Source organism: Chiloscyllium plagiosum, unplaced genomic scaffold (assembly GCF_037043375.1).
Source record: "Chiloscyllium plagiosum isolate Xiang-an unplaced genomic scaffold, Cpla_swu_hap1 HiC_scaffold_12, whole genome shotgun sequence".
NCBI lineage: Eukaryota > Metazoa > Chordata > Chondrichthyes > Orectolobiformes > Hemiscylliidae > Chiloscyllium > Chiloscyllium plagiosum.
In genome coordinates, this window is record NW_028270150.1 from 49,652,288 (window position 1) to 49,679,681 (window position 27,394).

Consider the following 27,394-nt stretch of genomic DNA (forward strand, 5'->3'; position numbering starts at 1 on the left):
CCCTTCCTCAAAACTGAGTCAAACCAGACTCAAAACATTACATCTATTTCTCTCTCTACAGATGCTGCCAGACCTGCTGAGTTTTTCCAGCATGCTCTGTGATTGGTTCTCTTCACCACTGTCTGACCAGTTTAGTATTCGTAGGTGCCTGAAAGCAGAAATGCACAAGACAAGGTGAGGGGAGGTGGAAAAACAAGACATGGTGCAGCTTGTAAACCTAGGTTGTGGTTGAAGGACAAGTGGGATGTGAGGATAGGGATTAAATAGGAACATACCATTATGGCCATGTTAACAGCTGAACAGGACATTGATTAGGCCAATTTTAGAATAGTGCGTGCAATTCTGGTCTCATTCCTATCGGAAGGATGTCGTAAAACTTGAAAGGGTTCAGAAAAGATTTACAAGGATGTTGCCAGGGTTGGAGGATTTGAGCTATAGGGAGAGGCTGAACAGATTGAGTCTGTTTTCCATCGGAAGATGAGAGGTGACCTTATAGAGGTTTATAAAATCATGAGGGGCATGGATAGAATAAACAGACAAGGTCTGTTCCCTGGGGTGTCCAGAACTAGAGGGCAAGGGTTTAGGGTAAGAGGGGAAAGATATAAAAGGGACTTAAGGGGCAACGTTTTCACGCAGAGGGTGGTGCATTATGGAATGAGCTGCCAGAGGAAGTGGTGAAGGCTGGTATAATTACAGCATTTAAAAGGCATCTGGATGGGTATATGAATAGGAAGGGTTTAGAGGGATATGGGCCAAGTGCTGGCAAATGGGACTAGATTAAGTGAGGACATCTGGTCGGCATGACAAGTTGCACTGAAGGGTTTTCTTTATATCTTTAGGACTCTAACTATGACTCTATCTTCAAGCTTTCCACCCCACTACCAGCCATGGCTTCAGATATAGCTGGTTCAGTATTAGTAAGCACCATCTGCTACTTGGGGTGAGGATATGAAGCTTTGCCTGATCCTTACACCCACTTCCCACAACCAGTTCAGTGATGCTGCCACTGAACATGAGTCACTTTCACCAGCAAGAATAAATGTGGAGCAATGTGTTTAAATGATATGGCTGTCATGGTTGAATAGCTGGCCATGTGTGACAGCTGTAAGATGTAAGTGTGAAACGTGCAGCAGTAGAAAATTTATAAATGCAAGTTAAATATAAGGAATGGTTAATTGAGATTTTTGATATGTGACTTGTGGTTTGTGGCCAATATGAATTGTGTGAGGCAATTGTTTGGGTTCTGTATTTGAAGATATATTCACTAACTGCAATGACTCATGTCAAGGCAAATGGACTTTGTGTAGCATTGCATCCAGGTCCCTGGACCCACACTCTTGTCACTGGGTGTGATGTTTGTCAATTCTCTGAGAATTTGTCTGAAACATTTCCAGACTCCCGAAGGATAAGTGTCACCTCACCTCCTTTGTATCTCCTACTTCAAGGGCTCTGGTGTAGCTTCAAGGGCTCCAGTGTAACACTAGAGAACACTGAAACACATTGTTTGCTATGTAGGGCCATAACTCAGTATTTTTCTTAGTCATTGTTTTTTCTGAATCTCTGGTCTCGACTTTATTAGATTTTTAGTGATGGGCTGGGGGGAGGGGCTCAGACAGGATGTGATGGCTGCGGTGATGGAGTGGGAAGGCAGGCTGGCATGTGTTTTACTTTCACACTGATATGCCAAGTTGCCAAGAGAACATGGTGTCCCTCCCCCAACCCAGAGACCAATTTGGCAAACTATGGGATCCTTTCTGCCTCCACTGGCACTTAACCAGCAGTAAAGAGGCTCCCCAACACACAAGAAGGTCACCAGGTAAATCCTGTGATTGGTCAATGACTCTTTGGAGTGGACAGACAACCTGGGTCCTGGTGGAGCCAAACACCCTACTTTCAAACGCAAAGGTGGAACTCCATTGTTATCTCTATTGATTGAAACCCAAACATAGCAGTTCAGAAATTTAAAGGTATACTTTTTAAATTGTAAATAAGCACCTCGTATTAGTGTTAGTGATCATGAATCAAATTGATTATCATTAAAAAAATCTGACTCACTAATTCTTACAGGAGAGGCACTCTGCCATTCTGACCTGACCTAGTCTAAATGTAACTCCAGAACCACACTAATTAGTAACTGTTCTCTGAAATAGCCTAGCAGGACAATTATAAAAATGTCTGATAAGAATAAACCACATAGATCAAATGACTTCAGGTACCTGAAATGCGAAAAAACACCCTGTCTGGTCAACCCTACAAAGTCCTCCACACTGACATCTGGGAGCTTGTGTCAATGCTTGTACAACAGTCAAATAGCCTGACATTGTTATATTCATAGAATCAGATCTTTCAGACAATGATATAAGCTCCTCCTCTATCACCACCTCTCGGTATGTTCTGTCCCCACTGGCAGGACAGATGCACTAGGGATGGTTGCACAGTGGAACAGGTAGCCAAGCACTCATGAGTATTGATTTCAAATGCTATGATGCCTCATAGTACCAGTTCAAATAAGGAAATCTCTAGCTGCTTTCCATCTACCATCCTCCATTAACCAATAATTCAGTACTCCTTGATCGACACCACTTTGAAGAGGCACTGACAATAATAAGAATATAAAATGTACCCTTGAAGTGCACTTCAATGGCCATCATCAGGAATGACTCACTAACAACATTACTGCCCAAGCTGGCTCACTCCTTAAGGCTATGTCTGAAAAATTGGGCCTATAGCAAGTGGTAAAGGAACCAACAAGACAGAATCCTACTTAACCTCATCTTTATCAACCTACTATGGAAGATTTGGTCGGAGTGACCACTGCACAATCTTTGTGGAGACAATGTTTCATCTTCACACAAAAGAAACTGTCATGTTATTATGTGGCACTACCACTGTGCCAGATGGGATAGATTCAGAACAGATAGAGTTTAAAATTGGACATCCATGAAGTGCTGTATGCAATTAGCACCTGAATTAGATTCAACCACAATCTACAAGCTCATGGCCCAGCATAACCAAAATTTTATTAATACTATTAAATCAGGATACCAACTTGGCTTAATGCAGTACTATGCATACCTAAAAAGAAGATCTTAAACTGGTGAAGTTACACCATAAGATAACGTTTATATTAACACCAGAAACAGTATGCTACAAACAATGTAAGGAATCTGAGCTCCTAAGTCCTGCCACATCCATTATGAAAGGTGGTGGACTGTCAAACAACCAATGGGGCACAAGAAGCTTCACAACCACTCCCATTCTCAATGTGGTCAGAAAAAGGTAAGGCAGTACAAACTGCAAGATCGAAGCATTTATAAGCATCTTCAGTCAGAAGTGTCAAATGATAGTCCATCTTGATCTCCTCCCGATGTCTTTGGCATCAGTCAATGCCAGTCTTCAGTCAATTTGATTCACTCCACATGATATAAAGAAATAGCTATGAGCTCCCCCTCCCAACCTTTACAAAGTGCAGGCTAACTTTAAGTGGTGCAAGCCCTCACAATGTGGCACCTTTATGCAAGTATGTAAGCACTCAACACTGTGCTTTGCCATTTGCTGCACCCTGCAATAATTTAAATGATCAGAAACTATGCAAGATTAATTGCACATTTGAATCTGTTTGCCCATGTTTAGACCATATCGAATCTTAGAGCATTTCATTCCAGGAAGAGCAGCTGTGTGGTTTATCTCAGTGTGTAAGTGTTTCTCTGGAAGTATGTTCGGAGCAATACTGCTAGGCATTACCAACGCTGACAATCTTTGCAGTATCAACCACACTTTACAAATACAGTCAGCCTTCCAACTCCCTTAATGCTGCCTGTTAGGAACATGACTCTGGAATGTGGAAGCCACTATTGCTGCAGTGTTTCAATAGTTCACAGCACTTAAAATCCGGAATTAAACAGAGCCACAAAAGAATTGTGAGTGAAAGTGATAGGATGCATGGCCACAGATTTTCTGCTTTCTCTATTGAGGTTTCATTGATCTAAATGCAGGGAAGTACAGCAGAGTATATGTTTAATTAATAGCCTTTATGGTAGTACTTAAAAAGTTCTGAAAGTTGAGGTTTATCATGTCATGGAATTAACCACTTCCCCAAAGAAGTCAAGGTAATTGCTCTAACAGGATCCTCCCTTTCTGAATTCAAAACATGAATGTTTACTTCATTGTTGTTTTACTGATGATCTTCAACTTCTGATAATTGATTCATTGTATTAAATAGAGTAGAAGTAATATCAATAGGTCTGTGGTTGCTTGTTTCTTTGTATTCACCACTTTGAGTATTCCATATCTGCCTGTTTTCAATGTACCAAAACCTTCCCAGTGTTCATTGACTGCAGAATGATTGGCAATCTTTACAGATTGCTTTTGTCTTCTAGCGAAAAGTGGTAAATATAATCTGGCCCTGTGGTTATATTTGTTTGAACTCCACTTAGCTTGTCAAATACTTCTAATTTATTTATCATAAAGTCACTGACATTGTCATAATTTGTAATCTTTGTGTAGGGCATGCTCTTTATGCTTACTTTTAGGAATACTTGGCGTAATTATTCAAAATATCCGTTTTGTGCTTTTTCCACTTCATTCTTGCTTGTCTTTTACAGTTTCCATTTAGTGAGAGGGATAAGAAAACTAAAAAGAAAACAAGAATGAGTGAAAATAATTATGTATTCAGAAATTGTAAGGTTGTGCTACTGGTACAACAGTTCAGTAGATACAAATGCTGGGTAGGTTGCAGAATCGGGGGGGGGGACATGTAATAGCCCTATCTTTGGCCAGTATTTAGTAAAACCTTATACTAGCAACAGAACCTTCCAGTTCTGTCCACGGAGAGGGAACGTTCTGTCCATCTTTATATTTTCATTGCCCTTGCTTGTTGTTTTGGTTTTGGCCTTTCACCTATGTCAATGCTTCCCTCTGGTAGTTACTATTGAAATTTAACAGTGACCCTGGACTGGATTTTTCCTTCAGGTCCATACCTGTTGGGAAACAATCACTGGTCTGGAATTTTGACTGGGGTTTCCCCTTAATTAACTTGGAGACAGGTTCAATGTCCATGGAAGGAGATGAACCTTAAGCTAATCACAGGCATTCCATCTTGGGGAGAGATGGTAGTTAAGTCACATAAGGGAGGGGTGAAAACATGGAGGGATCCTTTCACGAACATTTTTTAAAGTTACTTTAAAGTAATGGTTCCTGCAACCTGACCTACTCCTGTAGGGATGGTGAGTGGGTATCCTCCCTGTCCAAGGTAACATGTGGCTGCTTTCACACCCAAGAGAGCGAGAGTCTCCAGGAATACAGAAGTACCAATCACCAGCTGATCACTGATTATCTTCCAGCTGCCTAAGCAGTCACTGTCAATATAGGAAACTTTACATAGGCTCAACAACGCTCTTTAGAAAATCTGACTGCATGAGTGCAATTAGCCTTGCTAGCTTCAAATTCACGTGAGCAAAAATGGCTGGTGCTGGGAATGGATTTGGGAAATCGCCTGACAGCCAGCACCATCTAATCAGGCTATGTCCATCCTCATCTCCAGTGGGCCTGAACATCCTGCCTCATCTGCACAGAAACAGTCCCTGCATTGAAAACCTAACACTTCCAGCTCAGGAATAGTCCTGCTTAGCTAGAATTGAGACTATAACTTTTTGTGATCAGTAATTGCAACTTTACTATTTGCAAGTTTTCTCTTAACACACTCATGCAGTTTCAAGTTGAAAAGTCTGAGTTAGAATGTTCCACACAAAGTGAGTCAAAGTTATAGTGGTTTCTGATGAATATTATATTCAATCTGTTACCATTAGTAACTCAGAAAATTTAATATGGGGATATACACTCATCCTATCTACCACTTTGTGACTTATGCACTCTGGATTCACAGATCAACTTCACCTCAGCCACATGTTGCTCGCAGCACCTCATTGATTGAGCATTTAAAACTTGTCATGTGGACCACCAAATCAGCTTTATTTACTTCTGGAGGCAATAAAAGTGGGCAGGGTGGCTGAGGTTAAGTCTGGTTGCTTCATATGGCTTTAAAAGGAAATAGTAGAAATAATTTTAGCAGAAGGCTCTGTTAAAAACAATGCAAACCGAAAACCTTAAATAAAATTTGATTTAGTTTTACACACAGACTTTTCTATTTAACATTGTCAGGGTGAGGGGTTTGCAAGGAGTAAGTCTGTACAGGTAAGATTTTACTTTGGTGAACTTTAATGTTTGCATCAATTTACCTTTTGAGAAGAATTCGGTTGTGGCGGCATCAGTGGTGACTGCATTGATGAGGAGGGTGCAAGGCAGCTGTTGAGCCCGGTGTGGGACCCTGGTAGCAAGGCAGCAGATGGAGGGGCAAGCACAGAACCCGTATCAGCTGCTACATTGGCAGAGGAGATGTTGTCAGGTAAGCCCGGTGTCAAAAGATGGTGCCTGAGGTGGCAATCTAGATGGCCTCAAATCAACCAGCGGTCTCTGTCAATTGAATGAGATTCCAATCTAGCAAAGTACTAGTGGTAAGCCTTAGTAGGATTCTGTGCATGTCTGTGCAAGCCATCCTGGAAGCTGCCATGTAATGGCTTTGTAGTTTTAGTGAGTGACTCAATGGAGATTAGGGCTACCCTTTAAAAGCTAAATATTAATATCAATAAAGACAGCAACATTATTGAAGAACAAATACACAAGCAGCCACATAAGCACAAGATTTTGCTCATGAAGCAAGCCATTATGTTGGTAAAGATGTGAATCAGATGCCTGAATAGATCTGGGGACACCCTTCAGTACATACAAGCAAGCAGTACCCAGAGAAGGCATTGTGATGGTGGTCTGCTACATTTTTGCCAACACCATAATGAAGAGAAGGCTGGAATGTCAGGAGGAGGATTCTGAGGGTTGCTCAGCATCTTTAGAAAAAGGAGGAGGAGGGTGTGGAGCCTGATGTGTCCAAGTGCCTGCAATCACTCACCTAGATGTCATGAGAAGTCCATGACAAACTAATCCAGGCATGGTTCAAATAATCTGACTGTGAGACGGCAGAGCAATGCTGAACCTGCTGTTCAATCACACCCACCACACTCTGCAACACATAGCAATTCCAAAGTCAGAACATTCCCAATCTTTGTTCGTCTTTCACTGGTACATCATTCTACTAAGGTTAACTCTATTTGAAAGGTAGGAAGGAACAACAGGGATGCGTGGGCAATGGAAATTTAAAATAAAATGAATGATTCATTAACTTTTTGCAATACATTAATACATTGACATTTTCATAGTCACTCAAGTGAATCTCCTCATGCTGCGTAAGATTGTTTTTCCCCAGGTACTCCTACATAATACTTCAGCAGTACTAGAAGCAGCTGTTTACTCCCCTATCAGCAGGGATTCCCATTACCAATATTCTCTGAGTTTTTCAAAGAAAGCTCCGTAGCACCTTCATAGAACATAGAACATAGAAAAGTACAGCACAGAACAGGCCCTTTGGACCACGAGGTTGTGCCGAGGTTAATCCTAATGTAAAATACAGTAACTTAATCTACGCACCCCTCAACTCACTGCTATCCATGTGCATGTTCAGCAGTCGCTTAAATGTCCCCAATGACTCTGCTTCCACCACCACAGCTGGCAACGATGCATTCACAACTCTCTGTGTAAAGAACCTGCCACTCTCTTTCATACCTTCCTCCTAATATCTACAAACTATGACTCCTTGTAACAGTCAATCCTGCCCTTGGGAAAGGTCTCTGGCTATTGACTCTATCTGTTCCACTCATTATCTTGTATACCTCGATCAGGTCTCCTCTCTTCCTCCTTCTCTCCAGAGAGAAAAGTCCAAGCTTATTCAACCTTTCTTCATAAGGCAAGCTTCCGGTCCAGGCAGCATCCTGGTAAAACTTCTTTGCACCCTTCCCAAAGCCTCTGTATCTTTCCTATAGTAGGGCGACCAGATCTGGACACAATATTCCAAGTGTGGTCTCACCAGGGACTTGTAGAGCTGTAATTGAGACAAACTTGGTCAGTGGTACTGGAGGCAGAGTGGGCTCTAATAAGTGGATGTTGGGGTGTGGGGGAGTTAGGAATGGAAGTTAGATGACCATGTTCAGAGTTCCTATAGCTTTGTTTCCTTTCTCCATCTACCCACTCATGGCCTAACTCTCACTTCCTTGCAGTCCAAGAACAGGAGAGAAGTTCACTGCACATCAGTAAAGTGTTGAACAATCAAGGCAAAGCTTTCCTCTTATATAAAGTGGCAAAGAGTGCAGGACAAGTATGCACACAGTTCTCTGCCTCATTCAATGCTCTCTACTACTTTTTCAATGGATGCTCATACCAGCACAGGAACTTTGACATATCCTGGCACTCATGTCCGAGACTGACTCCTCCAAACTTTCTCCAAGGATGGTCAATGCTTTTGCAAGTTCATTTAAATCCAAAAGTGGGTTAGCAGCTAGGCTGTTACATTTAGGGGCAAGGGACCAGGCACTTCCTGCAGAAACATGCAGGCCCCATGGAAAATCCCAGTCAGTTTCCCTTAATTGGCTTTACCTGGCCCTTCATGATCCATGTCAGCACCTTTCACATGTGAGAGTGTAGCTTTCATCCTCCATCTCACTTTTACTTGAGAACAATCTGCTGAGGATTTGAAGAAAGGAAACCAGCATAGTAGCCATCAGAGCATTGTTTACCTCCCCCTGTTAAACCCTTTACTCTCCTTGTATCACAAAGCTAGTCCCTTTTTTTATCTAAAAGCTGTTCCTTGGCTCAAGGAGACTCTGTCCTTGATTTTTTTTCAGAGGGGCAATAAACCGGGCCGGGCTCTGGTCAGTCTGATTTGGTACAGGATGAAAAGAACTTTGAGAGGCCTTTTGTTTATATGTAAACACATGAGACTTCAGGCCAAAGTGTTTATGTTTTAGAAGTATAATGTAAGGGGAGTGGTCAGCTCTTTAGCTGAGCTGAGCAGATTTTAGTTCAGTCTTTAACTGGGAAGTTCAACAGGGAGCTGTGTGAAAACTTTCTCTCTTTTCTTCCTTTCAACTTCAACCTGTAAGCATGTGTTCCATTTAAACTGGGTTTTAAAGGGAGTTTGCTAATTGAGACTGTTGTGTATTTTTGGAATAACATCATTAAGTTTAGTCGGATAGGTTGAGTTCTACAGGGGTTCTTTATTCTGTTCTTTGTGTTTCATTGTGTAATTTTGTGAACAAATTTTTAACTGTTTTAAAATCTAGTCATCAACCTTGCTATCTTACTCTGGGAAATTTTCACTGTACACTTACCAAAACAAATTGTAAAATTATGGTCTGGAGCTGCCTGCTTAAGAATGTTTTGAATGGTCTGGCCTAGTCTATAACACTTGGACCTGAAAATCAATCTCATTATGCTGCTACTCTAGAACAGTGCCCTTTGTAGATGGCCATTAAAGCTCAGTATCTGTGTTCTGCTGAGCAGTGTTTAACATGAACCACTATGTGGGCTTTCTTTCTTTCATGGGATTTGGGCACCAGTGTTTATTGTCTGTCCCTAATTGCTTTTGAAAAGTTGGTGGAGTCTGACTTCTTGAACAGTTGCAATTCCTCTAGTATAGGTACACTCATAGACAGTGTTGCTGGGATACCAAGTGGACCCTCCAATTCTATTCATTGTTTTACTCTTCTGGAACAATGGCATGCCAAGCTTTATTGGAGGGGGTCACATTGAATCATAGAGTCATAGAGATGTACAGCACGGACACAGACCTTTTGGTCCAACTCGTCCATGTTGACCAGATATCCTAAATTAATCTAATTCCATTTAAACTGACTGGGATTTTCCATGGGGCCTGCCAGTATTTGGCCCACATTCATCGAAACCCTTCCTATTCATGTACCCATCCAGATTCCTTTTAAATGTCATAATTATACCAGCCTCCACCACCTCCTCTGGCAGCTCATTTCCCACTGCATGAAAAAGTTGACCCTTAGGTCCCTTTTAAATCTTTCCCCCTTCATTTTAAACCTATGCCCTCTAGTTTTGGACACCCCTACTCTCGGGAAAAGATCTTGGCTATACACCCTAAACCTCTGGAAGGTCACCCCTAAGCCTCCAATGTTCCAGGGAAAACAGCCCCAGCGTATTCACCCCTCTCCCAGTTCCTCTCCTGGAGCTCAAATGCTCCAACCCTGGCAACATTATTGTAAATCTTTCCTGAACCCTTTCAAGTTCAACAACATCTTTCCTAAAGCAGGAAGACCAGAATTGAACGCAGTATTCCAAACCTGACCTAACTAATGTCCTGTATAGCTGCAATATGACCCTCCAAACCCTATATTCAATGTACTGACCAATAAAAACAAGTGTACCGAATGCCTTCTTCACCACTCTATCTGCCTGTGACTCCACTTTTAAGGAACTACAAACCTGCACCTGAAGGCACTATCGGTCAGAATAGATAAAGGTAGATGATTTATTTTCAATTCCACATATTTAATTAATTTACTTATAATTAAGTTAAAATTCACCAGTTACCATGATAGGATCTAAACTTATGTCCCCAGAGTACTGCATGACATGTCCTCAGAGTGTGTAACCTCTTCTGAGAACTTCTTGGTTTCCTTCTGCATGTGTCCTGTGTTAGTTGTAAAACCCCTGAGAATTGAAAAATCTCACATACAGAGTAGGCATCACTGTGCAGATGTTCACCTTTCATTATTAAGAGTGAGAGGCATCAACACAAGTTAATGTAAAATACCAAATAATATTCTAATTTCTAATTTTGTCACCAGGTGTAATGGAGATTCCCATCTCTCCATCACCATTGACCCTTCCAGTCTCCATAGCCTCCTGTGCAGCAGCATCAGGGTAATTATCACTTGTGGACCATCTAGCCCCAGTTTTCTGACTCTCCATCACATCATACACTCTTTGTCTTCAAGGAGGGAATGTACCTTAAGATATGTAAAAATTGGAAATTGTGCAGGGGATAAAGTGACAACATTTGTAAGTGTTTCTGAGTCTTGGTGTGAGATGGCACTGAGATGGTGGCAAGCGTCATTGTTAGCTATACAAATGGAGTCGTGAGGAGATGCCTTGAGACAGAGGAATGATGCATTCAACAGGGGAAGAGAAAGCTGAGGAAGACAAACTGTGGTGTTTGGCACCTGAAAGTAAAATGACATTTATCTTTCCTGCATTAATTCAGTTACTGATTCTCTCTTACTGGAGATGGTCATTGCCTGGCACTTGTGTGACAAGGAGGTAACTTGTCAGTTATCAGCCAAAGCCTGGATATTGTTCAGATTTTGCTATACTTCCACATGGACTGTTTCAATATCTGAAGTGTTGTGAATGATACTGAACATTGTGCGATCATTATCTTATAACCCCACTTCTTACATTATGCTGGCGGGAAGATATTGGTGAACAGTTATTGCTAGTTGAGTCATAGAATCATAGAATCTTACAGTACATAAGAGGCCCTTTAGCCTATCAAGTCTGTCCCGCTAAAAAGACACTACTATCAACACTAGTCACACTTTCCCACACTAGAGCCGTAGCCTTGAATGTTATGATACTCAAGTGCTTGTTCCTATACTTTTTAAAGATTGTGAGGTTTCGCGCCTCAACTACTCTCCCAGGCACTGCATTCCAGTCTCCCACCACCCACTGGGTGAAAAAGATTTTCTTCAAATCCCCTCTAAACCTCCTGCCTTTCACTTATGAATATCACAAGCAATAAGAGTCTAAACTCTGATCCTCGTGGTATGGCACAACAGTGTCCAGTCATACAAACCGCATTGCACCACCACACTCTGTCACGAAGACAATTTAAGATCCAACTTCCGAAGTTACCATGGATTCCATGGGCTTTTACCTTCTTAAGTAGTTTCCCCGGTGGGACCTTGCCAAAGACCTTGCTGAAAGGAAAATCCTGAGAAACTCCTGCAGTGATGTCCTGAGCCTTGTATGGCTAACCTCTAACAATCACAATCACCATCCTTTGTTCTAAGTGGAACTCAAATCAACAGATTTTCCACCATTTCCCATTAACTCCAGTTTTATTAGGGCTCCTGGATCCCATACTTAGTCTAAAGTTGCCCTTGATGTCCAGGGCAATCACTCTCAACTCACTTGTATAGTCAAGATCTTTAGTCCATGTTTGGACCAAAATTGTATGTTTTGGTTAGGAGCTGAGTCACTCTGGTGGAAGTCAACTAAGTATCAGTGGGCAGGTCATTTCTGGGTAACACTGTCAATTACACCAATGACTCTGGAATAGAATAATCATGTTATAATTGGTCTGGTTGAATTTGTCCTGTTTCTGCATGCACAGGACATACCTGGACAATTTTCCACATTGTTGGATGGATACCAGGACTGTAGCTGGCTTGGAATACTTTGGCTGAAAACATGGCTAACTCTGAAGCAGAGGTCTTTATTACCATTGCCACAATGTTGTCAGGGCTTAGCACCTTAGCAATATCCAGTACCTTCAACTGTTTCTTGATATCACATAGGCTAAATCCAATTGGTTGAAGCTTGGCATTGGGTTGCTGGGGACTGCTGGAGGAGGCAAAGATGGATCATCCATTTGGCATTCTGGCTGACAGTGGATGTAAATATTTCAGCTTTATCTTTTGCAATGATGTGTTGGGCTCCCCCATTGTTGAGAATTGGGATATCTGTAGAGCTTCCACACTACCCCATCATTAGTTAGAATTAAAGAATAATAGAATCCCTACAGCTTGGAAGTAGGCCATTCAGTCCATAACAACCTTCTGAAGAGCATTCTACCCAGACCCACTACCCGACCCTATCTTTGTAACCCTGCACTTCCCATGGTTAATCCACATAGCCTGCATATCCTGGATATTATAGGCAATTTAGCAAGGCCGATCCACCAACCTGCACATCTTTGGACTGTGGGAAGAAAACGGAGCATGTGGTAGAAATCGACATGGATGCTATCATTACATGTGGGAACGTTGGCAATCATGAACATGACAGATACGCATGTGACTCGGCCAGTGTTGGCTACTGCATACGGTGCAGGCAAGGATGCCCCGAGGCATGGTATACTGGTGAGACCATACAGACGCGATGGCAACAGATGAACAGACACCGGGTAAAAATCATCAGACTGGAATGTTCCCTCCCAGTCATCGAACACATCAGCTGTCAAGGACATTCAGTCTTCAATCTTCAGGTAAGTGTCGTCCAAGGTGGCTATTGACATACACATCAACCCAGAATTGCCAAGCAGAAACTGATAACCAAGTTCTGTACCAATGAAGACGGCTTCAACAGTGATTTTGGGTTCATGTCAACCTATGTGTAACCCCACTATAGTCTGTATTTGTAAAATCTTCCTTACTGTCCTGTTTTAACAGTATCACCTTGATAACTTGCTATGGTCTCTCTACTACAATTAGTTTGTACAGATTTCGAATAATTGTTACTTTGGTTCGACCCTCAGCATGTTATTTCAGCTGGTTGGTTTGTCTCCAGCACCACCTTATTTTTAAGTTTTGGAATTATCTCCCTGCATCATTTAATTGGATTACAGATCATCCCCTTCACTTACTATTCCGCTGTTGACACTTTACTCACACTGTCTGACACTTCTGACACCTGCAGAGACTTATTATTCAACACTCCGCTCACACCATTTGTATGATTTTTTTGATCTCTTTGCCCATTGACCTCTCTGGCCATCAATTCTGTGTCTGTATGTTTTTCTTCATGTCACCTGGCAAAGGGGCAATGCTTCAAAAACTTTTGATTTCAAATAAACCTGTTGAACTATAACTGTGTGTAGTCTGACTTCTGACCAAATCATATTAAAGTATCTCAGTATCCGCCCTTCCACCCAGCTTTGTATCACCTACAAATTTGGGGATATTACATTTATATTCCTCATTTTAATCATTAATAATAATCAAATATTGATACTGTAAATTAATTATTACTAATGTGAAATCCATTCTTTCAGGTTGTAATTGGACATTTTAATAATGTCATTTAATTACGTTACCTTTGTGTCTTTTTCTCAATCCAATCTTTCCTCCCCCATCTTTTTATTTCTCTTTCTGAACTTGATTTAGCATGGAATTCATCAATTCATACAATGTAGAGATGCTAATTCTCATGGATTAACTGATATTGAACTAATATTGAGCTTAATATATGATTGCTGTACAGGGCTCAAACGTAAGGAATTTGCCAGACATATTTGAAATGGACTAGTCTGCATGTCCTGCCTTTTCTCTGGTCGGCTTTGGATCATCGATCCTCAGTACAACCTTACCATCCATTACCATGTGGCATGACAGAGGAGTGCGAACAGGAACAGTGATGCCAGGTGTGGGAGGAAAATCCGGAAATTAGCTTTCGCATCTCCGCTCAATGTTGCATAATGGGGGCACTGTGGGACATTGCAGGGCTTCAGTCCCACACAGCAGGTGACAGGGCAAGATCCTGTCACATGGATTGTTTGGAGTGGTGTATAATGTACCTGCAATTAAATATTTGCAACATTTGTTGCCCATTCGTAGTTGCCCTTTGAATTGATTGTCTCTGGGCCATTTCAGACTGCAATTAAGAGTCGACAACATTGCTGCCGGTCTGCAGTCAATGATGCTGCAGTGACGAGATTTCAGAACAAACCAGTTTTATTGCAGCTTTTCAGGAAAAAATACACTTTAACTGGACTCATTTATAATTGTTTCACCACTAACTGCATCTGGATGAATTACAATGTAGCAGGGTTTGATTCAGAAAGACAATAACAAAATATTGTGGATAGTGGAAAGGCAGAACTAAAACAAAAAGTAGATAATGTGCATATAATTCAATAGTTGTGATTGCATCTGTAGTAAGAAAAACCTCTGGGTTATAATAAACCTTAGGTTCAACAATAATTGTTTGGAGTGGTGTATAATGTACCTGCAATTAAGTATTTGCAACATTTGTTGCCCATTCGTGGTTGCCCTTTGAATTGATTGTCTCTGGGCCATTTCAGACTGCAATTAAGAGTCGACAACATTGCTGCCAGTCTGGAGTCACATGCTGGCTTCCTTTTAACAGTTTTTTTTCCCCCCCATGAAGGTGATATCCCTTAGGCACTATGCTCAGCGACTGGGGAAATGCTTAATGTGCATATTTGGAGATCTTATTTGGTTCCGTCATCAATAATAACTCTCTGGGACTGTAAATCGACTGTTACTCTTGTGAACGTTCAGGTTTTAATTGGATACTATTTCCTTTTTTAAAAAAAACCGTCGTTTTAAAGAATTAGTTTGAAAAGGAAAGATTACCAGTCTGGCGAGAGAGACATCCCATTGGACTTTCTTTTTTGAGTGGAGCTGGTCTGCGGCAAGTTTGAAAGTGAAGGAAGTTCTTCTCCTGCAGCGAAAGGGCATGTTTGTTTATATCAGAGAGAGGAAGCTGTAACCTTAGAGGAGGGCGAAGGCGGTGTCTCCACTCCAAGGAAATGCTTCATTCTTGAGAGGGAGAGAGAGGGGGGAAGGAATCCGTTGTTAGATACTTCGACCGTTCCTCTCTTTTTGAATGATATGTTATTTAGAGTGAGTCCTTAATCGGCTGCTTTTCCTGGGGACAGGAGGGACTGACCTGTGCCGCTCCAGGCTGCGCCATCTTCCCTCCCGGTGGAGTGCACCATGGCCCCGCTTCGTGCCGCTGCTACCGCCGCCCTTTTACTGATCTTGGTTCTCGGTAAGTGGAGGGGGGGGGGGGAACACTAGTCTGGTGTGGTGTGTGAACCCCCGGGCCTGGGCCCTGGGTGGGCAGGAACGGCTGAGGCCGGTGCCAGCCGCCCAGGGCCTGTGTCGTTACCCAGTAAACGTCCCGGCACCGCCCGGAGCCGGAGCAGGCCTCGTGCCCGCGCGCGCCTCTCTCTCTCTGTGTGTGTGTGTGAGAGACCCTCCTTCTCGAAGCACAATATTTTCGTTTGATATTTCAGTCTCTCACGTTTGAAATTGAAGCTCTTTGAGGGCTCATTATTCCGATGTTTTTCTCTCTCTATAGGAGCAGGTGTGGGCCCTTCCGCCCCACGAGGACCTTCTACCTTTATAATCAGATGGTAGACTAACTCCACATCCCTTAAATACCTTTGCTTAACAAAAACTTATCTACCTCACGTTTAAAATGAACTACTGATTCAGCATCCGTTTCCATTTGTGGAAGATAATTCGAAAAATTACCCATGGTGTTTGATGTACCTGTCATGAAACCGCCCAGGCTCCCCCCGCCCGATAGACAAGTCGAAAATTTTCAGTTAATTATTAATATCTAATTGTAGACTCCCAATAATTTTCCCACCGCAGATGTTCGGCTAACTGGTCTGTAATTATCTAGGTTTCCTCTTTCTCCCTACTTAAAAGCGGAGTGATATGCACAATATTTCAATCTAGAAGGATGACCTTTGTATCTAGGAAAGTCAGAAAGATTATAGTCAGGGTATCTATAATGTGCTTCCCTACTTTGTACATTCTCCAATGGAAGCTGTCAGATCCTGCAGATTTGTCACTCTTTAATTCAATTAATTTCCTTATGCTGATGTTTTACTTCGGCTCCTGACCCCGATCAACTTTTAATTTCCTCAACTTTCATTAAGCTATCCTCTGTAAATATTGAGACAAAGTAATTATTCAACGTGTCTGCCATTTCTCTGTACTCATTGACAGTGTCCCCCCCCAATGTTAAAAATCGCACACAACCAGGTTATAGTCCAACAGGTTTATTTGGAAGTAGAAGCTTTTGGGGTATTGCTCCTTCTTCAGGCAGCTAGTGGAGCAGGATCATAGGACCCAGAATTTGCAGGAAAAGATCAGCGCGTCATACAACTGATGTGATATCTTGAACAAACCTAGATTGCTGTTCAGTCTTGCATATTTTTTAAATTGGGTTGCAAGTTTTGATTCATTAATATGTAAATCTCAGAACTTCTTTCAAATCACATTTCTGAGATAACTTATGGTTTTATAAAAAAAATGACATCTCAGCTCAGTGCATTAAAGGTGTGAGGTTAGAGTCTTATCTATTCCAGTCTTGAGTCAAACTGGTTCTATTTCCAAAGTAGGAAGTTATAAGGTGTCACATGGATTGACTGCCTATAGATTGTGTGCTGCTTGAACAAAAAGGAATATACCTGCAAATACAAATCGGCAAATGCAAATTCACTCATAGACTTTTATGTGTGCATGTGAGGGAGACAGCGTGTGCGTGGGTCTGATGGAATATATGCCTGTGAGAGGGTGAGCACATGGATATGAGTGTGAGGGGTGTGTGTGTGCCTGAGAGAGAGCATGTGTATTAATCAATTGAAGCCTGCAACCCAATTTAAAAGATGAACGACTTAAGTTTGTTCAATATATCTCATCAGTTGTATGACAATATGATCTTTTGCTTTAAATTCTGTGTCCTATGATCCTGCTGCACTGGCTACCTGACGAAGGAGCAGCGCTCCAAAAGCTTGTACTTCCAAGTAAACCTGTTGGACTATAAGCTGGTGTGATGTGATTTTTAACATTCTTTAGTGGACCAACATTGCTCCTGACCACCCACCTCCCTTTTATGTAACTATATAATTGTTTCTTGATTTTGATGTCCCTGGCAAGTATCTTTCATAATCCGTTTCAGTAGCTTTTTTGAGCTGCTGTGTGACCCTTTGCTGATCTTTGCATTTTCCCATTCAGCAGAATCTGTGCTTTTTTCATTTTTGTAAGCCTTTTTCATTTTATGCTGACTGTTATCTCTTTAATTAACCAAGGCTGTCTTTTTTTCTGTGAAGTGGAGCTTTTCCCTCTCAGGGATATGAACTTTTCATATTGTTAAATGTTCCTTTAAATATCCTCCACTTTCTTCAGTTGTTTTGCCTATTAGCAGATTTTCCCAGTTCATAATTCAATCTGGCTCATTTAATTAGTTCAATATTGCTTGCCCCCATCTTGCATCCAAGACATGTTGTAGTAGGTTCACGCTCCAGAAATTCACTACCTTTCTGACGGTTGCATGTTTGCCCCTCTCAGTCTATTTTAAAGTTAGAATCCCCCATTAAAACCATGCTGGCTTTGCAACACAGTTCCCTAATTTCTGCTTGTTTACAATCTGGCACTTCAGAACTGCTACTGGGGGCTCTGTTCACAACACCTATTACAGTTTTAAATGCTTTCCTGTTCCTCAGTTCCACCCAGATGATTTCCACTGAATGCTTTGCCTTCATTTTTATCCTCCCTCACCATTGATGAAATTTTGTTTCTGATCAGTAAGGCTACTCCACCTGCTTTGCCATTTTCATTTGGTTCCCAGTCCCAACTATTCTGCAGTCACAACTCCATAATGGCTACTATCATAATCTGATTTGAATTTGTGTCTGCAGCTCGGTTAATTTATTCTTTACACTCTGTGTATTTGTGAAGAACTTTTGGGCTATACACTAACCTGTCCCTCAGCTTCATTCACTTGTTTATTATTTCTCTCTTCCAGTTTAATCAATACACTTCTTATAGCTTTATCATTACTTGCTGTACTTGAAGCTGTATTCTTGACTGTTTCTTTACTCTGTTATGGTAATTGATTTTGAAACTCTATAGACTTCCCGTGAGCACAACCCCCTCCACCACTTAATAGCTCAAAATCCTTGTGACCACCTGTTATGGACCAGACCAAGCCTCATAAAATATATTAAAAAGATTCTTGTTAGAGAGAAGAAGACTGAGAAGTGACTTAATTGAGACATATAACATGATCAGAGCATTGGATAGGGTGGACAGTGAGAGCCTTTTCCTTTGGATGGTGATGGCTAGCATGAGGGGAAATAGCTTTAAATTGAGGGGTGATAGATATCGAACAAATGTCAAAGGTAGTTTCTTTACTCAGAGTAGTAAGGCATGGAACGCACTGACTGCAACAGGTCCTGGGCCGCCTCCATTGCTATTCCTTTACCACCCGACATCCGGAGGAAAAACGCCTCATCTTCTACCTTGGAACCCTTCAACCCCATGGCATCAATGTGGACTTCACCAGATTTCTCAATTTCCTTGCCCCAGTTCTAATCTTCCAGCTCAGCATCGTCCTCATGACCTGTCCCACCTGTCAATCTTCCTTCCCACCCATCTGCTCCACCCTCATGTCCAACCTATCACCTTTACCCCCACCTCTATCCATCTATTGCACACCCAACTCCCTTCTCCCCAGCCCCACACCCATCCCATTTATCTCTCCATCCCTGAGGCTCCTGCTTCATTCCTGATGAAGGGCTTTTGCCTGAAATGTTGATTTTCCTGCTCCTTGGATGCTGCCTGACCTACTGTGCTTTTCCAGCACTACTCTAATCTTGCCTGCAACAGTAGTAGACTCACCAACTTTAAGGGCATTTAAATGGTCATAAAAATATGGATGAAAATGGGATAGTGTAGGGTAGATAGGCTTCAGATTGGTTCCACAGGTGGGCACAGCATCAAGGGCCTGTACTGCACTGTTATGTTCTATGTTAAGGTAGTCCAGACCCTAACGTTTTCTTATTTTAAAGGTAAGTGTAAGGCATTGTGTTCCAGATGCAATTCGATTGGTCAAACTACTTGACATTAAGCAAGACACATTTTATTTTTACACTAAAGTTAAAATACAGACAAACTAAAAGTAAAAGAATTAGCTTAACTGTAATTCAACAAAGTGCTTGACAAAAGAAATATTAAATACCGCTAATTAACTGTTCTAATATAGTAATACTATGTAAACACACCTTTGGCAAAGGCAAATTCAGTAAAATAGATTGTCTCACATGCAATTCCATCAGCAGAAGAGAACCCCAGCTTTTAGCTACAATAAAGAACAATAAGAGCTTCCACATCCAGCTTCAAGACCCCAGCAACTGCAGAAACCTAAAATTAAAAATCTTGGTTCTGTGGGAGCTTGACCTCACCCATTAAGGCTGCTTCTATTGTTCTAACTTAAAAAAAATCCAATGGCCTCACAACGTGTTAGTCTATTTGATTTGAGCAGACTGCTCAGAATCTATATCTCAACCTTTTTTTTTAAAAAAAGGACAAAACACACCTCTTAAAACCATAGTTTTGCCATACACCTTTTTAGCCTTTCCACTAATGTACCAATCTGAGATCAGTTCAGGTGGACCCTGTCCCAACAGTGCAGTTTCTTTCTGTCCAAGTAGTGATTCCAGTGTCCCTCAAAGTGGAATCTCTCTTTCCTGCACCACTCCATCAGCCACACATTTACTTCCCAAATTTTCTTATCTGTATGCCAGTTTTGCATGTGGATTGAGTAATTATTCAGATATTATAATCCCTGAGTTCCTGTTCTTTAATTTTTCAGATTCCTGATCTTTCCCCAAGGTAGGTGACTTCTTACCTACCTTGCCAATGTTGTTGATGCTAACATGGATCTCAGCATCTGGAACCTTACCCTACCACTCCAATATCCTTTCAAACCGGTACCATACCATAGCACCAAACAGGCAGCACACCATGTGAGACTCTGAATTCTGCTTACGAAGGATAGTATCCGTACCATTAATTGTAGAATCCCCTACCACCTTTTTGCTTCCCTTCCTTGAATGCTGTCCTGTGCCATGGTTCAGACCTACAGTCCTTTTCCTCATCCACACAGGACCAAGTACCTCATAGCTGGTGGACAAAGTCAACAGCCGACGCTCCTCCAATGCTAAATTCAAGATCCCTCTATCTGCCTCACTTGTTGTCACACCCACCTGTCTCTGACCTCTGACTAGTGAAACAATTAACCAAAGGATGTGATTGCCTCCTGAAACACAGCATCCAGGTAGCTGTCTCCCTACCTGATGTGTCATAGTATTTGAAGCTCAGACTGCAACTAATTACCTATGAGCCAGAGTTCCTCGAGTAACCAACATTTACTACATCTGTGGTTACTATGAACCACTATTGAATCCACCAGTTCCCATTCCACTCTGCACATCGCATGGCCCTGCATGTCTAAATTTTATTTTATTAGTTTTGAATTTATGTACATATCTTTAATGTCTTTAATTTTTACTCTGTAAAATATTTCTCTCATTCAACTTTAATCTAAAAGTAACATAGAATAGATATTCAAGTTGGCAGTTCCTTACCAAACAATGAACTTACATCTTTTCCTGTCATGTCACTTTATTTCCCGCTGCTTCTGATCACAGGGTCGCCTCTCCCTCTCCCCCTCCAGATCACTGTGTCCTGTCATGCCTGAACTTCCACAATCTTACTTTGATATTATATAGCAGAAGAAGTCACCAGTGAGAGTGCAGGAGTGAATGATCATCTTCTCCCTGTTTCACCATATTCTCAATTACACTCTAATGCAGTAAAGCAGTACCCCAGCATAGATCTCTCTGACTCTTTACTGTCTGCTGTCCTGGCTTAATGTTACACTCTGTGGTTCCTAGTCACCTGAAGACCAAGGCCTCCAAATACATTATTTTTTTTTCAGTTAAATAACATCAGGTTTCTACTGTTTACACTTCAGGAGCTAAAAGTAAGAAAGTTTTGCTAAAACTATACAAGGCAGTAATCAGACAACAGCTGGAATACAGAACAGTTTTGGGCCCCTTATCAAAGGAAACATATTCTAGAATTGGATGCAGTCCACAAATAGTTCAGTTGGCTGATACTGGGTATGGTGCGATTGACTGAGGAGACAATGCCTCGTTGGGCCTGTACCTGTAATTTAGAAGTGTGAAAAGCAGTCGTATTGAAACATACAAGATTGTTAAAGGACTTGATAGGGTAAATGTGGAAAGGTTGTTTTCCCTTGGGGAGAGATTCGGACCAGAGAGCATAATCTCAGAATAAGGGGTTGCTTATTTAAGACAGAAAAGATTAGTCATTCTGTGGAATTCTTTACTGAAGAGTGCGATCAAAGCTTGGTTGTTAAGAATATTCAAGGCTAAGATTTACAGATTTTTAACTAGTAAAGGAATCAAGGGGGTAGAGCAACAAAATTGAGTTGAGGATTATCAATGTAGAATGGTAGAGTAGATTTGGTGGGCTGAATGAACTAGGAGAAAGTGAGGACTGCAGATGCTGGAGGTCAGAGTCAAGAGTGTGGTGCTGGAAAGGCAGCATCTGAGGAGCAGGAGAATCAACGTTTCGGGCTAAAGCCGAATGGCCTACTTCTGCTCTATAAGTTTTGGTCTTGTGGGGCTACCTTTAACAGTCAGTCTAGTGAGGCACAGAAGAGAAAATACTTACATAAATGGATGTCTGAAGACTGTCCATTTTGGTGATTTTAAAAAACTACTTGCGGAGTTTAAAAGTTTATCCTGTTGCTTCAGGAATAAGGTTTGGTCTGAACAGTAGATCAGCTTCTCTGCGGTTTGGAAAAGATGATACAGGTCGAGTTTGTCCACCTAAGAGGCAGGTGGCCTTCTGTTTAATATATCAAATGAAAGATAGCACCTTTAACTCTGTCATATGCTTTTTTTTCTCCCCATTTGTTCAGGCGACGTGGGAATAGGCATTTGTTCTCTATTCTTATAGCCTAGGATATAGTGGTGAGAGATTATCATGCACAGTTGCAGTCCACGTGGTTTCAGTGAATGATTTTAGAATAGTGACAATGAATAGACCTAGATATTTACTAGTGACTTGAAGAGGAACTTGCAGGTGATAGTGATCCAGTGCATCTGATAACCTTACTCTTCTAGATAGTTTTGGTCATAGTTTGAAGGATCCTTAGATGAAGGGGCCAAATGTGTGGTTGCTAAATTTGCTGATGAGACAAAAATGGGAGGGAAAGTCAGTAATGTGCAACTACCTCTATTTAACATATATAATATCCTTTGTAACTTCACCAGTTTGGCAAATAACTTTTAGGACATCTAGTGCTAGACCAAACAGTCATGGATAGATCCACCTATAATAGATGGATTGGTTAGGATGTGGTTGAATTTTTTCTTTTGGATGTTCTCAGCACCTGCTATAGCTCCAGACTTAGATATGTTCTTAAAAACCTGGTCAATAGTTGTGCTTAGTATTTGCATTGAAGCTCTATCCAGAAGTCCTTTATGACTTTGCTACTCTCAGTTGTTCTTAACAGTTATGTCCAATTTGAAAGTGTATTAATTTCTGGAGTTGAGGGAGGTGATCAGCTGCATGTTTCCTTGATTATATTTGTCCCTGGTGCAATGAGAATTTGTGGGATCCAGAGTTATTGTTGAATACTGTCTGGCAACTTTCATTAGTATACCTTTGAGCTGCAACCTATGGTTGGCCTATTTTACCAATAGCACAGGACTGAGCAGGATAGTGATGAGGTGTTTGGGTGTAAGGTCTGATTTAGTGAGTATGACCGTGTCAACCTGACACAATCTATGTGACAGCGCTGTCAATTTTGGCATAATTTCCCAGATGTTAATAAAGAGAACATGGAAATGTTGACTGGGAAGGGTGTGCTTTTATTGTATCTGATGGCATAACAGGCTAGATGTGCTTTTGTTACTTGAGTGCCTGTGTTGACGTAAAGAGGCCTCTCTGTTTTATGTTTCAAATTTTCAGCAGAGATTCTATGCAACTATGTGGCTTGCAAGGCAAAATCCAAGAGCAGTTGGGTATCACTTAAGTTGCTGAAGGTCTAGTGTAAGATATAGGCATTTGGGGTAAGCAAGGCAGATTTCCTTTAAGGACATTGCCATCAAAATCAATGTGGTTTCCAATCAATGGTTTAATAACATTTGTTACTGAATGCATTGCATTCATATTTTCTTGTTTTAAATACTGGTGTGATTTGTATTCCTATCTGCGGAACATTAGTCTAGGTCTCTGGATCATCAGTGCACTAACATTACCAAAATTCTATTGTTCTTTCCTGCCTTGACTCTTCCATCCTTACTTCCTGCAACAGGCATGAAAAAACTGTGGGCTTTTCCATCTGTGTGATTTAAGTCAGCTTCCTATACCTCAGTTCTACCAATTCCTTCAGCTTTTCCCTCATCCTGGTCTAATCATTATCCTCACTGTCGCCTCTCTCTCATGAATAATAACTATAAGAAATAAGAGCAAAATCCTGCAGCAATATTAAGTTTGTAGCTGATTTTTCAAAATCGACTGTCTTCCCACATTATGACATTATTCCCTTAGTATCTAAATGTACTCAGTGTCTGAACATCAAAAGTATCCTCAGCTGACACATCCAAAATTCACAACTCTTTGAGGGAAGTCATTTATCCTCATCTCATCTGCTCCATATTCCCCAACTCGAAAGCATCCAGTATTTTAAACCCCTTGTTTGGATATCTTTATATACTTCCATATATCTGTTGAACTTAGATTGTCTGTCATTTTTCTAAATTCTTGGGAACATAGACCTGGTCTACTCTGAAGACAATCCCTTCAACTCTCAAACCAATCCAGTGAGCCTTTGTTGCACTTGCTCTAGTCCAGGTAAGGAAACCAAAACTGTAAACAGTCCTCACATGTGGTCTCTTGAATGCCCCATATAATTTTCATAATACTACTTGATTCTTATTTTCCAATCCCTTTCTAATAAAGGTAGTATGCAGGGCAACCCTCATATCCACAGGTCCGGGTTCCATGGTTTTAGTTGCCCATGGTTTACCACAGCCCAAGCGTATTGTAGGGAATCTTCCAGGGCGCTGCTGGGAAGGCAAGTGAACTCATTTAAATGAATGAGTTCACTCCTATCTACAGCTTCAGGCTTCTGTAGTATAGGTCTTGGAACGTAACCCTGAGGGTACAGGAGGACTACTGTAATTGCTGTCCTTATTGCTTACTAAGTTATGCATTAGCTTTGTGATTCGTGTACAAGGATCTCCGGTCCCCTCTGAATGCCAATATTTTCCTGTCCTATATATAAAAGAATATGCTTTTGTACTTTTCCTTTCAAGTGAATAACTTTATACTGCCCCACGTTATATTCTGTCCTGTCTTTTTTCTTCATCTGCCTATTTTCATTTTAATCTATTTGCAAACTCCTTACCATCCTTTTTTTTTAAACCTTGCTTTGCATTGTCAGCAGAGTTGGATACACTCCACAATCTTCTGCTCCTCGGCTTGATTCTTCCTCCAAGCATACCTTGTCAATTGACCTATGACCTGCTTGCCAACTTCTTTGAAAGTTATTTTAATTGAATATTGCTCCCTCTATTTTCTCCCTGTTCAGTCCTTAATCACTCAATTATGCTTGATGATATCAGCAGCAGTGCCCTGTGATTTTGCATTGACCTATTTCCTTTCAAAATCCACACTTCTTATTCTCTCCTCAGCAATAGATGTCCAACCTGTTTCAACTTTCTTTTCTCTCCTTGGCAATGCCTTCTAATACGTGTTTGATCACTTAGGTCTGATCTATTTACATTGTTGAACCTTCTTTCAAGGGCAGTATCTAGTGTGACTGTAGCTGTGGTATAGTTTTTCATCTTGGTGTCGTTTGTTTCTTCAGGATGTTCGACATGACCATTCCATCTTCCTCTACTACCTCTCCTCTTTCCACCTTCATGAATCTGCCTCTAAGTAGTTGCATTCCAGCTAATTCTAATGCATTGAGATGTATTTCTAGCAAATACGTCTCCTTCTACTCTCCATAGTAACTTTGGACTTCATGTTTTAGTTGAGAAATTAACAAACAGGATGCCAATATTCCTTGGATCTTGAAATAGTCGAAGCATCCCTGGTTCTGTTCTTGGTGGGGCCTTGCCAAATTTCTTGGCAGGAATTAAAATCTGCTCTACTGTATGGTCTACTCCTTTTTTAGATTCACCCTGCTTCCAGTAGATTCACATATTTCATGAACTGTAATAGTAATAATTTGGTATCAAAATAAATTCTCTGCTTAGGAAGACTACAGTGACATTGGCAACAGGGTTGCCTCCGTTAGTATAGAGTTCGATTGGAGGCAGCCTTCAAGCGTTAATGGGAGAAATGACTGGTGTTTTGCAAGGTCCTACTGTCAATGCCTTGCATTAAGAGCATTTAAAAATCATATACGTTTTTGGAATAACTTGGCTGATTCTTTGGTGTTTGTCACATCCTTTTTTTTTAATATGCAACTGACCTTGCATTGACTTTTCTGTGTGGCTTAACCAGTTCCTTTTAAAGTCAAAATATTATAGATTATGGAAATCTGAACTAAGAGCAGAAAATACTGCAAATACTTAGAGGGTCTAGCACTTTCGCTTCAAGAGAAACAGATGTAATGTTTCAGGTTCGTGAACTTGCTTCAGAACAGAGAGTAACTGACAGTAATTTTACACAGGCTTCATGATCATTATCCGCTGTGAATTACATGTCTTTAGCACAATTTTGGTACACAAAAGTCATTAATTTGTACTTTCCCGAGACCTGATAATCAACACCATTTGTGGTGATTTATTGTGGATAATCAAACCAATATTCGGCCACCCCATATGTGCACTTGATAGTTTAAGTGAGCTTGACAAAATTTATTTCCACAAAATCTGTCAGTGTTGCTGTTCTTTGAGTGTTTTACACTGGTTTTAACCCTGGAGGACTTAATGTCACTTTCATTTCACATTTCTGGCTGTAGGATGTAGCCATCTATTTCTTTGTCGCTACAACGTCTTTTGATCAGAACACAATACAAAAAAAATCACAACTATAGATTATTGCCTAGCTCCTACTAATACCTATTTATATATTTGTATTTTCTATAATGTAAAGGTTTGCTAAATTGTTCCCTGGGGTGAAGGGGCAGTCTCATGATGAGAGATTAAGTAAATTGGGTCTGTATTCTCTGGAGTTTAGAAAAATGAGACACAATCTCAACAAAAATGAGAGTTTCAGAAGGGGGTTGATGGAGCGGACATTTGAGAGGTTGAGGTTTAGATGCCTGACCAACAAAAACAGAGGCATAGTGTCAGGATCAGACACTGGTCAATTAGGATTGAGACAAGGAAAAATTGCTTCATTCAAAGGGTTGTGAATCTTTTTGAATTTCTCTACCACAGCTGGTTGTGGATGTTCCCTTGTTGAATACATTTAAAGCATATTTCTGTTCTAGGATATGAAGGCGACACTGGAAGTAGAGATCTATCCCAAGATAAGCCATGATCGTATTGAATGGTAGAACAGGATTTACAGCTCTGTGGACTACTCTCATATTTCCTGCATAATAATTTGAATTTCCTGTTGCTGCTAGTGAAGGTTTTTTGCTGGTTGTCAGTATTGTTTATTAACTAGAACATTGAAACTCCTTCATTTTCGGTCACACTCACATCATTCTCCATTGATAAGGTTTTAGCTTTCAGAGTTCCAAATTGCTTGCTAGTTATTACAATGATATGCATATGTCATGAAATCCTTACTGATAATTAAATAAAATGGAGCAAGTAATACCTTAGCAAGTAAACCCATTAAGGGATGGCCTTTGATCTCCATTGTGTTCCGTTACTATA

The 27,394-nt window shown here is 41.0% G+C and overlaps 1 protein-coding gene and 1 pseudogene across 1 annotated transcript in view; both read left to right on the forward strand.

Moving 5' to 3' along the window:
• The window catches only part of LOC148148536 (uncharacterized), a 219,428-nt pseudogene extending 205,432 nt beyond the window's left edge, over nt 1–13,996 (forward strand).
• Nucleotides 13,997–15,141: 1,145 nt separating this feature from the next.
• The window catches only part of LOC122555503 (lymphocyte function-associated antigen 3-like), a 46,346-nt gene continuing 34,093 nt past the window's right edge, over nt 15,142–27,394 (forward strand). The window contains exon 1 of the mRNA XM_087992800.1: nt 15,142–15,705. Within this exon, the coding sequence (XP_087848926.1) occupies nt 15,651–15,705 (55 nt within the window). The 5' untranslated portion in view covers nt 15,142–15,650. The remainder of the gene's footprint in view (nt 15,706–27,394) is intronic.